Consider the following 15,872-nt stretch of genomic DNA (forward strand, 5'->3'; position numbering starts at 1 on the left):
ATGAGATGAGTGTGCTTTGGTGCTCCTGCTTGGCGCTGAGTGGCTTTTTGACTGGCTCCCGTGAATTTTCGTGAGCCAGTCAAAAAGCTACTTAGCGCCGAGCAGGAGTGCCAAAGCATGCGCATGCTTGTTGCCTCTCCCCCCTCTGTCAGGCTCTGCACCCATTCCCCTTCCCTCACTACCCCCCTCGTCAGACTCTGCACCCAGCACCCTTCCCTCCCCCCGTGTCAGGCACTCCACCCAGTCCCCTTCCCTCCCTGCCTGTCAGGCGCTGCACCCAGTCCCTTTCCCTTCCCCCTGTCAGGCTCTGCACCCAGTCCCCTTCCCTCCCTCCTGTCATATGCTACACCCAGCCTTCCTCCCTGCCAGCCTACTTTGCTGCTAACCCCCTGAGTAGCAGCAGCCCCGGGATGCATTTTCTTCTGCTGCTCAGCGGCAATGAGCACGAGTGTGCTTTGGTACTCCTGCTCGGCGCTGAGTGGCTTTTTGACTGGCTCCCTTGAATTTTCGTGAGCCAGTCAAAAAGCTACTTAGCGCCGAGCAGGAGTGCCAAAGCATTTGCATGCTTGTTGCCACTGAGTGGCAGAAGAAAACGCATCCCGCAGCTGTCACCACCCACCAGGTTAGCAACGGGCAGGAGCGTGGAAAGCTTGCTCCTGCCCACTGCACCTCTGGACCACCAGGGCTAAATTTTGGGGGAGGACACAGCGCCTGTAGCCACCCCCGTTCCAACTCCTATGCCTCCATGCCCATATCTGAAAGCAGTTTAACTAGAACATGATGGTTTACTATGTCAAAGGCTGCTAAAAGATCAAATTGTAATAGTATGGCATAGTGATTCTGGGATGATAGGCTTTGAATCTTAGAAATCAATTGTAGTAATAAAGTTTCTGTGCTAAAATTTGAATGGAATCCATGTTGAAAGGGCAACAAAATGGAAAATTTATCCAGATAACTTGAAAGTTGTTTGGAAACTATTGACTCAATCAGCTTAGTTACTAGAGGAATGCTTGCAATAGGACGATAATTCATCAGAGCAGCAGAATTTAGATCTGTGCCTTTCAGTAATGGAGTAAGAACTATAAGACCCATAGATGCAGGAAGAAAAGCCATTATTTAAAAATGGTTTATCATAACCAGGAAACAGCTTGATTGGAGATGTCTCGAAAGATGAAAGATGGAAACAGGTCCAAGGAACATTTGCTTCGTTCTAGTCTATTGCATAATGTTCTGACCTGAAGTTCAGTAGCAGGTACAAATTCTCTCCAGTATCTATCTACTGGGATATCAGTTGTTATTTCCAAATTAAATTATATGTCCTTCTGATCTACGTTAAGGAAGGGGGCTCATAAAGTTTTACCCCCTCTTTTACAAAGCCGTGTGGCAATAGCCCCGAAGCCCTTTAAATCTCTATGGGCTTTGGGGCCGTTACCGCAGCGGCCCGTGCTAAACAGCTTCATAAAAGAGGCCCTTAATCTTATCAAAAAACTTTGCAAGTTCATCAGCATTTGGTACTCTATTTACATGACTATCTTTATTAGTAGTAGAGTGGAGATCTCCAATGTTTAAATAAAGATTTACTCTGGTCTTTAGAACTATCAATTCTATATCCATAATATGATTTTTGAGCTTTATTTCTGATTTATAAGCTGCAATTTTTATCCTCCAGTTCAATTTATCCACCTCTTTTAGTTTTGTTCCACTTTCGTTCTAATTTCCTACAGTCACGCTTAAGCTCACGATGGCCAACAGTATACCAAGGGGCCTTACGATCATAGTGAACTGATTTGGAAATTGAAGGACACATATAGTCAAACATTTTTGTTGATTCCTCCATCCACAAATTCAATATGCCATCTGTTTCCTACTCTGTTGGGGAGTCGGAGAAAACTGATAATAAATGGAACCAAAACTCCTCAACATTAACATTTTTTCTAAGGCTGTCGTAGGCTACATCAATCCATTCGTGTCTCACTTGAAGCCCGCCCCTTGACAACAACCATAACCTGATTACAACCAATAAAACAAAGGCAACTCCTCTTACTGACTTACATGTGCATTCACTCTGAAGACCCCCAATATCTCTCTCCCTGTGAACTCCGTTTATCGGGCAAGCCCCTCTTATCTGCACCCTTCTCCTTCACTGCCAACTCCAGACTCTGTCCCTTCTTTCTTGCCGCACCGTATGCCTGGAACAGGCTGCCTGAATCAATACGTCTTGCTCCATCCCTAACAGTATTCAAATCCAAGCTAAAAGCCCACTTTTTTGAAACTGCTTTCAACTCCCACTCAGTGTTGTCAGATACCTATACCCGCTGTATCATTTCCTCTACCATAATCTCCCCCACCCTGAGATGTTCTGTCTGTCAAATTAGATTGTTAGCTCTTCTGCGTAAGGACTGTCTATTGTATGTTAAATGTACAGCGCTGTGTACATCTTGCAGCACTATAGAAATGATAAATAGTAGTAGTAGTTCCAGTGCAAGCCCCACACCCCAAGCTAAGATATCCAGACATCCAGGTATGCCAACCCTAAGTGCAGGTCACCTAGATGAGATGCTGCCCTGTACCCAGGCCAGTGCACACAAGTGGTTGATGATCCACACTGAAAGGCTGTGGCGCCAACATCTGTAAAATATCCAAATACAGATATAGGCACAAAAAAGGCCAAGGGAAAGTAGAAAGGAACAAGCTAGATAAAACAAAGAACACCAACTGCCCTTACCCCCCAGCTAGCCCCAACCATTCCCAGCATCCCAAATCCCCCCATCCACAATCCTCTGTCGACCTAATATAATCATTGAAAGCCTTCCACCTGCCAATATGCTTAAGGGTCACCTCACATAAGCTCGCCATCTCAGTGCTAGCAGCTGCACCAATGCAAAACAAAAGCAAAACTCGTACATCCCAAATAACCAAACCCTCCCAACATCTTTTTCAAAACCAGAGTACACTGGCAATGGTTTAAAGAGGTAAAGGGGTGAGAAGGGAGGGCGTGAGTGTGGCATGAGGTTGAGTGCATGGAAGGAGCGGAGGCAGAGAGGAGGGAGCGAAGGGGGCATTACCCTTGGCGCCTCCCAACCTCGCTACGCCACTGATTCAATTTGTGGCAAATCAGAACCAATTTCTTCACCAGTGAGTTGACTGATAAGCATCTGGCAGGGCTGGTCATAGGCAGGATGGTCTCACAGGGCCCCATACTCCTAGAGCAGGGGTAGGGAACTCCAGTCCTTGAGAGCCGTATTCCAGTCGGATTTTCAGGATTTCCCCAATGAATATGCATTGAAAGCAGTGCATGCAAATAGATCTTATGCATGTTCATTGGGGAAATCCTGAAAATCCGACTGGAATATGGCTCTCAAGGACCGGAGTTCCCTACCCCTGTCCTAGAGGCTCAGCAACAACACCCACACATCTGTCTCTGCTCCATACATTTTTCAGCTGGTGTGCTGTGAACCAGTGTGCCATGAGGAGTCCAGGAATTTTCTTCCTATCATAGGCGTCACACAGTCTTCCTCCTTCAACCCCTTGTTTCTCTCTTTCTTCTCTGGCTGCAATTCAAACTCTGCAGTTGACGGCAGGTATTAGAGGCCTTCCTCTGGCCAACCCCAGGGCCCTTTCTTCTGATGTGACTTCCTTTTGCAGTGTGGAAGAGATGCAGCAGAGCAAAAGCCTGCAGCCTGCCAGAAGAAGGCTAATTCTAATAGCTACCAGCAACATAAAGTTTGAAGAATCAGAGTGGAGAGGAGAGATAGGCCCAAGTTGTGAGAGGAGGAAGGTAGGAAAACAGATTAGACCTGTGGGAGAGGGGAGACAGGCTGCCAATAAAAAGAAGGGAAGATGGGAGAGAAAAGGAAACAAAGTCTGCACATAAAGGGAAGGAAAGAGGAAACGTGTTTTACATAAAGGAAAAAGGGAAAACATGCGATTTGAATTGATTCACCGATTCACTTTGGGTGAATCGATTTGTTTCCAGAAAAAAAATCAGAATCATTGATTCATGAACGGTAACACCAGCTCCCTTGCCGCTATGGTACGCCCTCACCTGGAATACTGCGTCCAGCACTGGTTGCCGTACATGAAGAAGGACACGGTACTACTCAAAAGGGTCCAGAGAAGAGCGACTAAAATGGTTAAGGGGCTGGAGGAGTTGGTGTACAGTGAGAGATTAGAGAAACTGGGCCTCTTCTCCCTTGAAAAGAAGAGACTGAGAGGGGACATGATTGAAACATTCAAGATCATGAAGGCAATAGACTTAGTAGATAAAGACGGGTTGTTCACTCTCTCCAAGGTAGAGAGAACGAGAGGACACTCTCTAAAGTTAAAAGGGGATAGATTCCGTACAAAGTTAGACAAGTTCCTGCTAAACCGGAATGTATGTAGGTAGGGTTAGTCTCAGTTAGGGCACTAGTCTTTGACCTAAGGGCTGCCGTGTGAGTGGACTGCTGGGCACGATGGACCGCTGGTCTGACCCAGCAGCGGCAATTCTTATGTTCTTATGATCTATTTTACAGAGGCCCAATGGCAGCGCCAACACTTGTAAGAAAAGTGGGAGGTTCCCCCCGCCCACACTCCCCCTCAGAGCGCTTTAAATTTAACTTTTAATCCAGTGTGCTGACGTCCTGCGCGCATTTGTCTCTGCTCATTTGTCTGCGTGCGATTGTCTGGCGCATTTAGAGCACTGGTCTTTGTCCTGGGAGCTGATGCGTGAGCGGACTGCTAGGCACGATGGACCACTGGTCTGACCCAGCAGCGGCATTTCTTATGTTCTTATGTCACCATCCAGAATAGCTTTCACTCAATTAAAACGGGCTCTGAGTGTCCAAAGAGGCCTGCAAACTGGGCTGCTCACTCATGTGTCTGACGGGCGGATTTCTGTCTTGTGCATAAGCCTGCCAGAGGAGATTAATGAACTCTGGGGTAAAGGCCTGAGAGGGCAATTCTCCTTGCCCCTCAGGGCAGAACAAATGCCTTTTCTTGGGCTGTGAAGCATCTATGCCCTTACAGTACGCAAGGCTGCTGTCCCAGGGCTCAAGAAGATGTTGTATTCCTCCCAATGGGACTATCTGCCTTTCTCTAGCCCTAGAGGTCTTTGGAGGGGCTAAGCCCTAAGCTTCTGCCCCTCCATCTCGTGCCACACATATGGCGCAAGGGCACTCTTCAGTCGCCCATCCAGTACAAATAAGGCATGATATAGAGGTATTAGGGTCTGAGGACTCCATCCCTATCAGTTTTGAGGCAAAATGAGGTGTTTTGAAGAGGTCTGAGAACTTAGGGGGGAAAAAAATCAGGCAGTCCAAGATGGCTGCCATGGCAACATATTGGCCCAGTAAACGACTTAAAAATGCTTCAGAGCTGACCAAAAACTTAAAAAAAAGGATTTTTAGAGGAGGAGAAACAAAGACTTAATTGCAGAAACAGTCAAAACACAGTTTTCAAGACTCTTCCTGCTTTTCCCCATAGGCTATCGCAGCCTGTACTCACAGAACATGTGCTGGGGAAATGGTAACATAGCCTACTTCAGCTTCTTTAAAGTGTAGCTGGATCTGGAGGGGTTCTTTGTTTCAAGTTGCCAGTCAGCTGCCACACCGAGATCTTTGGACTGCCAATCAGCCTATCGTCGGATTGATCCTCTATGCCCCTGGGCTGTGACGAATGCAGAAACGAGGTGGAGGAGGCGAAACTGCAGTCAGCACCGTGAGTGCCTCAAAGGACACTGTTGATGCCTAACAGCCTGCGCTCAAGCTCCTGACTAAGTCAAGGAAGCGAGGAAGTGCTGAGGGCCTGGAATCTTGAGCTCCATAAATCTTCAGCAGACGGCTGCACAGGTCCCTGAAGGATACACCTGCCAGCTGCAGACTAAAATCTGATCCTGTCCAAGCAGGCACAGCACTCCTGTGAGCCATGTAAAAAATCCACCAACAAACTGAAAAAAATGCAAAACAATAAAGGAATGAATGGAACAGATTAGAACGACACTTTCATGCTTGCCTGCAGAAGAACTGAAGGGGCAGCAGAGACCAGGGAGAAGGAGGAGTTGAAAAGCTGTGATTGACATCTTCTGCAGTATGCTCACAAGTACAGATGTACAACCCTATGGTTTAGCATACCATCCCTATTGCACTGGAACACTTATTATATTACCGAGTTTGATAGCCTCTCTACTTTCTGATATTTCAGCATCTGTCTGTTCATCCTGGTCAGGCAGATGGTAGTATACACCTATCATTATCCTTTTCCCCTTTACACATGGAATTTCTACCCGTAGGGATTCTAAGATGTGTTTCAGTTCCTGTAGAATTTGTAGATTATTCAATTCAAGGCCCTCTTTAACTAAGCTTCCACCAATTTGATTCACCCTGCTACTGTGATATAGTGTCCCATTGGTTATCTTCCTTCCACCAGGTCTCCAAGATGTCTATTATATCTATCTTTTCATTTAGTGCAATATACTCTCCCTTTTCTCTTTACCATATTTCTACCCCATACAATCATTATCCTTCTCTCATGCATACTCCCTGGCCTCTCCCATATGATTCCACCATTCCCAGCCTCTTCCTCTCACCATCTTCCTAGCTCAGCATCTGCTCCCTATTTCTCCCCTCCTACCCTCATAGCCTGAAATTTTCATATCTCATCTCTCCTCCCTCCTGCCCCATCACCTCCACTATGGTCCAGCATTTCTCCCTCTCTCTTTCCTCCTTCCCATTGTTTTGCATCTCTCCAATCCCTTCTGCTTCTAGATCCACCATCTCCCTCTTTCTCCCTTCCCCTATGACCACCTCTCCCTCTCTTCCCTCTCATTGTCCACTACCTCTCTCTTTTGCACCTGTGTCCAACATTTCTTCTTTCTCCCCCCCACCCCAGCCCCACAGAGCATCTCTCCTTCCCTCCCCTCCGTGTCCAACATGTGTCCCCCAAAGCCCAGGGAAGGATTAAAGGATAGGCAAACTAGGCACATGCTTCAGACCCAAAGGGTTCAGGGAGGCTTGATGTGCTGATCTGATGATGTCATCACATGTAGTAACGTGTTGGGAGTGGATGTTGTCAGCAACCATCATTTATTGTTTTCTTGAAATTTGTGGCATAGCAAAGAAGCCCAGTTGGCAGCTGCCTTTGAAAGGAAGGTGAGGACTCTGTGATTCAGTCTTCTGCTGTGCACTGCTGGTACCGCAGCAAAATGGAGGGGTACATGCTGCACAGTGTATAGCCTAAGTGCTGCAGATTTGGTCCATATCCAGCCTCAGGAGAGAGGAGGAGTAACAGGAGTCACTGCCATTGGGCCTGTGCATGTGGCTGAGTCATGTGAGAGTGACTCAAGCAGAAAAGAGTTGCTTGATGTAGGAGCCAGGAGGTAGCAGGTATGAAATGGCTAAAGGGATTAACTTGGGGCAAACAAAAGTGAGTTGGAGTTTAGTTTGAGTCTGGGTAGGGGGATGTGTGACCTTGAATCTTGGAAGGAAAAAAGATTTGAGCTAGGGAGGCTACCTAGAGTGATCTGAGTGGGTACTAAGCCTGGGGGTGAGGGCAACATGATTGGGTGGGAGGTACTAAACCTTGGGATAGAGTTACCAGACATCTGGGAAAACCCAGACATGTTCTCTTTTTAGAGGACTGTCTGGGTGCCCGGACGGACTTTCCAAAACCCGGTAGTTTGTCTAAGTTTTGGAAAGTCCCGACCTCCCAGCCGCATCTGGAGGACCTTTGAGTATGCGCAAATGACATCACATGCATCCACACATGCTCAGAGATCTTCCTGGAGGTCAAAAACCAAAGATGAGGCTTTGTGGAGGGCAGGGTTAGAGGCAGAACGGGGCAGGGCTAGAAGTGGAACAGGGCATAGCTAGGGGCGGGACCACATGTCCAGGTTTTTACAGACATAAATCTGGTAACCCTACCTTGGGAGGATCAAGAATGATCTCAAATGGGGTATAAAACTGGAAGAGAGTCAAGGAAAATAAGTAAAAGCCAAGAAATCTAGAGGACCCGGCTTTTAACTAGTCAGCCATGTCCTTGGATCTTCTCCTTTGCTGCCTTGTTTGTGCTCTACTGTGCCCTGGCCAGATCTTCTGCTCTGCCTAGGAAGGTAGGGATTTTTTTTTCTTCACAGTAAAGTTGGATCTCGAGTTCTTCTTTGGATCCAGCTTTAAGAATCAATCTGCCTGGGACTGTTCAGTGACAGACCAAAACAGAATCAGGACACCTCCAGATCCAACTTTTTTTTGTGAAGAAAAAAAATCCCAACATTTTAAAATAAAGAGAAAAAAAAATTGAGTAGAAATAAAGAAGTAAAGGTGTGGTGAGGAGCAGGGCCAGGGGCTCAGTGTACTGGTATGCCTAGGACCCACTGAAAAATCAATCCTGTTCTACCTGTGCCCTCCCATAACTATGCCCAACATTTCTCCCTCTCTTGTCTCACCTATACAGCAGGTCTCCCTTCCCATTACCATGCCTAATATCTCCTCCCCCAGCCATGCAGCATCTTCCCCTCCTTCCCACAACCATGTCCAACTTTTCTCCCTCTTGCGTCCCAGTGCAGCAGCTCTCCCTCCCACAAACATGTTCAACATAATATTGCCCTACTATGCAACATTTCTCCTACCTGATCTCCCCTTGTCTATTTCTCCCTCTCTCTTCTCCTACCCCATGCAGCACCTCTTCCCTTCCTGTTCCAACAATTTTCCCCTTCTCTTCCCTTCCATTGGCCCAGTCTGGAGAAAGCAAGCAGCTGGGCTCGGCTAGGGAGGCTCATGCAGTCTTGCAGCTCCTTCCCTCTCCCTTAGCAGCGGCAGTGATTGCTGCATCCTTCCTACGCCTGACCCCGAAGCCTTGTTTCTGCGGTTTTCTACCCAGGTTGAATAGGAACTTGTGTTAGAGTGAGGTGTAGGGTCGCCGAAAACAAAAGAAAGAAGGTTTCCGGGTCAGCTGCAGGCAGCCTGTTTTTTTTTTGTTTTTTTTAATATTCTTTATTGATTTTCTCAAACCACAACTGTGCAAAACAAATACAGTCAAACCTTGGTTTGCGAGTAACCCGGTTTGCGAGTGTTTTGCAAGAAGAGCAAAACATTCTCGCAAACCGAGTGTTGACTCGATTTGCGAACACCCCTCGATAACCGGCATCGCTTCCCCCTGCTTGCAAAGGCCCCCCGCTTGAACCGTCACCCCCCCCCACGCGAACCGTCACCCCCCGCCCGAACAATTTAAACTTACCCCCCGTCTGGCATCGGCATGCAGCCCACAGGACATGCCGGTGCCGCTATAAGATCTTCCTGCTTCTGCCGGCCTTGAGCATGCATCTGCGCATGCTCAAGGACTTCTAATTCTCCCTCTCGCCGAGATTCTCAGAGATCTCTGCGAGTTCACGCTCTCTCCGAGATCTCTGAGAATCTCGGAGAGAGCATGAACTTGCAGGCCTTGAGCATGCGCAGATGCATGCTCAAGGCCGGCAGAAGCAGGAAGATCTTCTAGCGGCACCGGCACATCCTGTTCGGGCGGGGGGTGCCGGTTCATACGGGAGGAGGGGGGGCAGCAAGAAGAGGTGGCCGATCTTCGGGCACCGGCACCAACGCACAGGACATGCTGGTGCCGAGGCCCAGATGACAGTAAGAAGTGGGTTCGGGTGGGGGACTTCAGATTGCAGCGGGGAGGGGGGGGGAGGGGTTGCCAAATCACGGGAGGGGGTGGGGGGAGGGTGCCGGATCACAGGGGGCGCTGCTCGCAAATCGAGGCACGCTCGGTTTCCGAGGCACCGATTTTGTAAATGTTTTGCTCATCTTGCAAAACACTCGTAAACCGAGGTACCACTGTATTTTGGTTTACGAGCATGCTTCTGGAACGAACTATGCTCGTAAACCAAGGTTCCACTGTATATAAATACATATAATAGTACAAGAAAAGCACAATGATCTTACAGATATATACGAGCAATCATTTTAACCATCCCACCCACCTAATAAATAATCAAGAAAAACAAATACATAGAATCTTACAATATTTTACCCAACTTAAAATAATAGTGCAACCCCCCCTCCTCCCGCCCACCCTGGATGTGTGTGATGAAAGGGCCAAAAATAAGATCAGTTCAGTTATCATTCCTTACAGAATTTTGTCAATGGCTCCCAACCATCCAAAAATTTCCTATAATGTCCCTGGGATGGCCAACATAGGTTCCATTTTAAAAATGTGGCATAAAGATTCCCATCAGAAATTATAATTTAACCGATCCCAGTTTTTCCAAGTCCTCAAAATAAGTTGTATGGCAACCCCTGTCATATTATGGGAAGATATTTGGCTTTTAGCCCTCATGAACGTGCCAAATAGGACGGTATCGTATGTCAATGCTACTGGATTATCCAATAATTTATTCACTTGATCCCAAATGGCCTGTTGAAATTGCTGCTGTTGCTAAAGGAGAGACGGAGGGAGCTGCAGGACCACGAGAGCCTTCATAGAACAGTCCAGCTTGCTATGCGGACGCTGTGGAGTGTGCACCGAGGCTGGGTGGGCCCAGACCCATGGAGGCCCGCTCGTGGCTACTACCGGCGAGCGCGAGCTTGGATTCAGCCATACTCTTAAATCATTTAACAGATGCATATTTATATCCTGTCTCTTTTAATAACTAGTGATCAGCACTGGTATATGCCTGGATTAAATTGATGATTTACATGAATTTAGAATGGAACTCGAAGCTCAAACAAAAGCTAATCTATAAAAACAAAAGGCAAGATGAAGTACGTTTATCCGCAGCCACAAATTAGGATAGGGTCTTATAACGCCTCACAAGAGTAACCTCATTGCTCCTGAATTCTGTGGTGAAAGACGCTGCCATTAATTAAGGCGGCGTCAATTCGGATGCAAGTTCGTCGACATTAGGAGCAGGCTTTTTTGTTTAATCAGATGCTTTTCGATTGTTCTTTAAGAATTATGCTTATACTGATGTTTTAATCTACACCGGCTTTTCCAGTACCAGTGCAACCAGATATTGAGTACACACGTGCTGTGTGCATTAAATGGTAAAGTTAGCACCAATAACGTGGGAAACTGATCGACTTTTGCACCAGCCAGCACTTCCTCAGAGCCCAAGCTGACAATGTTCCAGTTCATCAACACTCCTCGCAGCCTAGCGTGTCCACCGTACTGAATGGTCTATAAGATCCTAACCATTCCCCAGAACAGATTTTACAGGAAAAAACATCACAAATACGAGAAATAACATCACTAGCCAAACATTACTAATTTAAAGAGCCAAGCATAAGGGCTGACACATGGAAGTGGCTCGTTGGTCTAGGGGTATGATTCTCGCTTCGGGTGCGAGAGGTCCCGGGTTCAAATCCCGGACGAGCCCTAATTTTAAAACAACTATAACATTTTTTTTTTTTTAAATCCCAAATATAAAATCATAGACGGTAAATATTATATATACACAGCCCAATATACTCTGTAGATGATCTTTTTCTTTTAGCATGTTTTTTCTTTTATCATTTTAAAATAACTAGCAAACGGCTTTTCGTTCTATTGCTGAAGCCCTCCGGCGTTGATTGCGCGATTTTTAAAACAATTGCCTCTAATCCTTGTTTGGTACAAATATGTCAGCCATTGTTTGGCCTCACAGTTATATATGCAGGCAGATGGATAAAAGGACACAACGAACCGTATATTTTCCAAATATACAGTAAATCATACAGTTGGTATAAAAGATTTAAATTAAAAAAACACTTAAAGTCAAATTCTTGAAGTGTTCTAAACAGACCCATGGATTTGCCAAAATAAAAATAAAAATAAAACAAGGGCTCGTCCGGGATTTGAACCCGGGACCTCTCGCACCCTAAGCGAGAATCATACCCCTAGACCAACGAGCCGCTATGGAGCAAGCTTTTCAGTGACTCAAGAAGAAACCACCTTCACCGCAGTTGGGCAAATGCATAACTAGTATTCGAAAATCGTGTACAAACAAACTGTCAACGTTTTTGCCTTTCTTTCCATAATATCATGACTAGATAATGAGTTCAAGCACACCCCTAAGAAGAACAATTACTGACTGCAAACCGAAACGTTATTTTTATCTGAATGTTTTTTTATCACCCCTTCCCCATTTTTCATTTTCACCCGCCCTTCCCCTGCTTCCTCACCAAGGGGAGGGGAGGAGAAAAGGAGCCTTTAATTGAATGACAGTCACTATCTACCAATAGTCAATTACTTCCGCCTTCTGACATCAACCAAGCTATGCTTAACACCGATTGCGCGGTCGGCCAGGAATCCTACTAAATAACAGAATCGGGAGGTAGAGAAAGTGTAGTAGACAATCCTCGAGACGATGACGAAGTAGTTTCAAGATCCTTACGATGCCCGATTTAGCCAATGAGGAGTAAGTTAGGAGAGAAGGCTGAGGTGAGCTGACGCGCTCTTGGGCTGTATCTGGTGTTGTCCATTGTGGGGCTGGAAGTGCCGTTTGGCGAAGATTGAGATGTGGAGATTCGACTCGGTGAGGCTTTGTGCCGTGATTTTGATGCTGGAGCTCTTTGGTAAGTGGAAACCCACATCGGGGTTGGAGTTCAGGGGCGCTGTATGGTGAGAGGGTACCTCGGTTAGTTGAGGGCCTCGTTCTCCGGAGCTGGACTGTTGGGTGCTGTGCCCAGCGACTGGCCACAGGGAAACTACCAGTGACAGGAGTTGGCGTAAAAAACAAACAGAAACCAACTTTGGCATAGAAAAAAAATGGGCAGGTTTTAGCCCGATTAGAATTTTTTCCCCCAATTCTTTATTCATGTTAAAACTACCAGTAAGTGCAACATAATATAGAAACATTTACACTTTAACATCACTTAATATTCAATCATATTGTTTTTCATATCAACCCCCCATACCACCTCCAATAATATCCCTCCACCATAAATATTTTAAGGAAACCCCACCCACTCTGGATATGTATTATTAAAAGGGAATAAATAATAATAATCACTCTTCACAAAATTTTGTTAATGGCTCCCAGACATCTTGCAATCTCTTATAATGCCTCTGCTGAATGGCTATTACACCCTCCATTTTAAAAATCTATATACAGTATATATAAAATCGGAGGTATGTATGTGTGTGTGTGTGTGTGTGTGTGTATGTGCCGCGATCACGCAAAAACGGCTTGACCGATTTGAACGAAACTTGGTATGCAGATCCCTCACTACCTGGGCTGATATGTTCTGGGGGTCTCGCGGCCCACCTGCACACGTGGGCGGAGCTACAAACAGAAAATCAGATTTCACCCATTCATGTCAATGGAAAAAATGTAAAAAGCTGCCATTCTCAAAGTAATTCAAAAACGGCTTGACCGATTTGAACGAAACTTGGTATGCAGATCCCTCACTACCTGGGGTGATATGTTCTGGGGGTCTCGCGGCCCACAACTCTATGTTGCTTGCTCAAGGGTGGGTTCACCCAAGAATTTATATGTTCTTGCTCCAGGAGGTGAAACTAAAAATGTTGTTTATAATCACGTTTTGCGTTAGTTGTATTGTATTCATTTTGTCAAATATTTCACATTATAATTTGAATATTGTACTTTTTATTAAGCTTGTAAAAAAATAATTTCATTCACCACTATAAAGTATCTTTATTTGAATCCATTTACAGTGTTATTGCTATAATTAAATACCCGTGCAACGCCGGGGCATCAGCTAGTATGACATAAAGAGTTCCACTAGAATGCATAATTCAACCGGACCCAATTTTTCCAGTTCTTCATAATCAGTTGTATGGCCAGCCCTGTCATAATGAATAGAAGTTTATTATTGTTTGAAGATATTTGGTTTTTAGCCTTCATTGACATGCCAAATAGCCAGATTAGAATTGAAAAATATTGCAGGACTTTGGAGGTGGAGTGGGAGTATTGCTAAATGTTTGCACTGGTTCTCATACTTACTGTCAGATCGCTAGTAAGGAGTCCCTATATGTCATGAAGATGTCTTTTAGAGCAGTGTTCTTCAACCACCGGTCCATGGACCAGTGCCGGTCCACAGAAATTTCCTGCCAGTCCACAGGGCCAGCACGTGCATCAGGCCCAACACAGTGTTCTTCAACCGCCGGTCTACGGTGCGATCGATGCGGCGTTATCTTCAAGCCAGCTCCCTCTTCCTAACTGGTTCAGTGCACAAAGCCACGGGCAGCGGCTCCTACGGGCATCCTGCGCCTGAACCGGAAGCCTTCTCTCTGACGTTGCAACGTCAGAGGGAAGGCTTCCAGATGAGGCATGGGATGTGCAAGGTGCAATTACCGTATTTTCGCGGATATAACGCGCACCATTGTAAAACGCGCACAGGGGTATAGCGCGCAGAAATCACGATGATATGTACAAAAACTTTTCTATACCGCGCTCAGGCATATAACGCGCATGCTGCCCGACTCTCCTCTGGCCACCCCGACTCTCCTTTCGCCCTCCCCGACTCTCCTCTGGTTGCCCCGACTCACCGTTCACCCGCCCTGACTTTCGGTGCACTGCCCCGCCTCTCCGTGCCTGTCCCCCTTGAAGTCCTGTCCCCCCTTGAAGGTCTGCCTGTCCCCCCTTGAAGTCCTGTCCCCCTTGAAGGTCTGCCTGTCCCCCTTGAAGATCTGCCTGTCCCCCCTTGAAGTCCTGTCCCCATCCTGAAAGCCTGATGCCCCCCCTCGACGTCCGATTCTTCTCCCCCCTCGGCAGGACCACTCGCACCCCCACCCCGAAGGACCGCCGACTCCCCGACAATATTGGGCCAGGAGGGAGCCCAAATCCTCCTGGCCACGGCGACCCCCTAACCCCACCCCGCACTACATTACGGGCAGGAGGGATCCCAGGCCCTCCTGCCCTCGACGCAAACCCCCTCCCCCCAACGACCGCCCCCCCCCAAGAACCTCCGCCCGTCCCCCAGCCGACCCGCGACCCCCCTGGCCGACCCCCACGACACCCCCACCCGCCTTCCCCGTACTTTGTGTAGTTGGGCCAGAAGGGAGCCCAAACCCTCCTGGCCACGGCGACCCCCTAACCCCACCCCGCACTACATTACGGGCAGGAGGGATCCCAGGCCCTCCTGCCCTCGACGCAAACCCCCCTCCCTCCAACGACCGCCCCCCCCCAAGAACCTCCGACCGACCCGCGACCCCCCTGGCCGACCCCCCCACCCCCCTTCCCCGTACCTTTGGAAGTTGGCCGGACAGACGGGAGCCAAACCCGCCTGTCCGGCAGGCAGCCAACGAAGGAATGAGGCCGGATTGGCCCATCCGTCCTAAAGCTCCGCCTACTGGTGGGGCCTAAGGCGCGTGGGCCAATCAGAATAGGCCCTGGAGCCTTAGGTCCCACCTGGGGGCGCGGCCTGAGACACATGGTCGGGTTTGGCCCATGTGCCTCAGGCCGCGCCCCCAGGTGGGACCTAAGGCTCCAGGGCCTATTCTGATTGGCCCACGCGCCTTAGGCCCCACCAGTAGGCGGAGCTTTAGGACGGATGGGCCAATCCGGCCTCATTCCTTCGTTGGCTGCCTGCCGGACAGGCGGGTTTGGCTCCCGTCTGTCCGGCCAACTTCCAAAGGTACGGGGAAGGGGGGTGGGGGGGTCGGCCAGGGGGGTCGCGGGTCGGTCGGAGGTTCTTGGGGGGGGCGGTCGTTGGAGGGAGGGGGGTTTGCGTCGAGGGCAGGAGGGCCTGGGATCCCTCCTGCCCGTAATGTAGTGCGGGGTGGGGTTAGGGGGTCGCCGTGGCCAGGAGGGTTTGGGCTCCCTTCTGGCCCAACTACACAAAGTACGGGGAAGGCGGGTGGGGGTGTCGTGGGGGTCGGCCAGGGGGGTCGCGGGTCGGCTGGGGGACGGGCGGAGGTTCTTGGGGGGGGGCGGTCGTTGGGGGGAGGGGGTTTGCGTCGAG

At 48.2% G+C, this 15,872-nt stretch overlaps 1 protein-coding gene and 2 non-coding genes across 4 annotated transcripts in view; 2 read left to right on the top strand and 1 right to left on the bottom strand.

Annotated features, from left to right (window-relative positions):
* Nucleotides 1-11,272: 11,272 nt before the first annotated feature.
* Nucleotides 11,273-11,344, top strand: TRNAP-CGG. Its single transcript has one exon. It is a non-coding gene; the product is annotated as a tRNA-Pro (tRNA).
* Nucleotides 11,345-11,786: 442 nt separating this feature from the next.
* On the bottom strand, nucleotides 11,787-11,858 carry TRNAP-AGG. Its single transcript has one exon. It is a non-coding gene; the product is annotated as a tRNA-Pro (tRNA).
* Nucleotides 11,859-12,210: 352 nt separating this feature from the next.
* Nucleotides 12,211-15,872, top strand: part of MPZL1 (myelin protein zero like 1) — a 73,596-nt gene continuing 69,934 nt past the window's right edge. For both annotated transcript variants that reach the window (XM_033941521.1, XM_033941522.1), the window contains exon 1: nucleotides 12,211-12,521. In XM_033941521.1, the coding sequence (XP_033797412.1) occupies nucleotides 12,464-12,521 (58 nt within the window). In that variant the 5' untranslated portion in view covers nucleotides 12,211-12,463. The remainder of the gene's footprint in view (nucleotides 12,522-15,872) is intronic.

Source organism: Geotrypetes seraphini, chromosome 4 (assembly GCF_902459505.1).
Source record: "Geotrypetes seraphini chromosome 4, aGeoSer1.1, whole genome shotgun sequence".
In the NCBI taxonomy this organism is placed as follows: domain Eukaryota; kingdom Metazoa; phylum Chordata; class Amphibia; order Gymnophiona; family Dermophiidae; genus Geotrypetes; species Geotrypetes seraphini.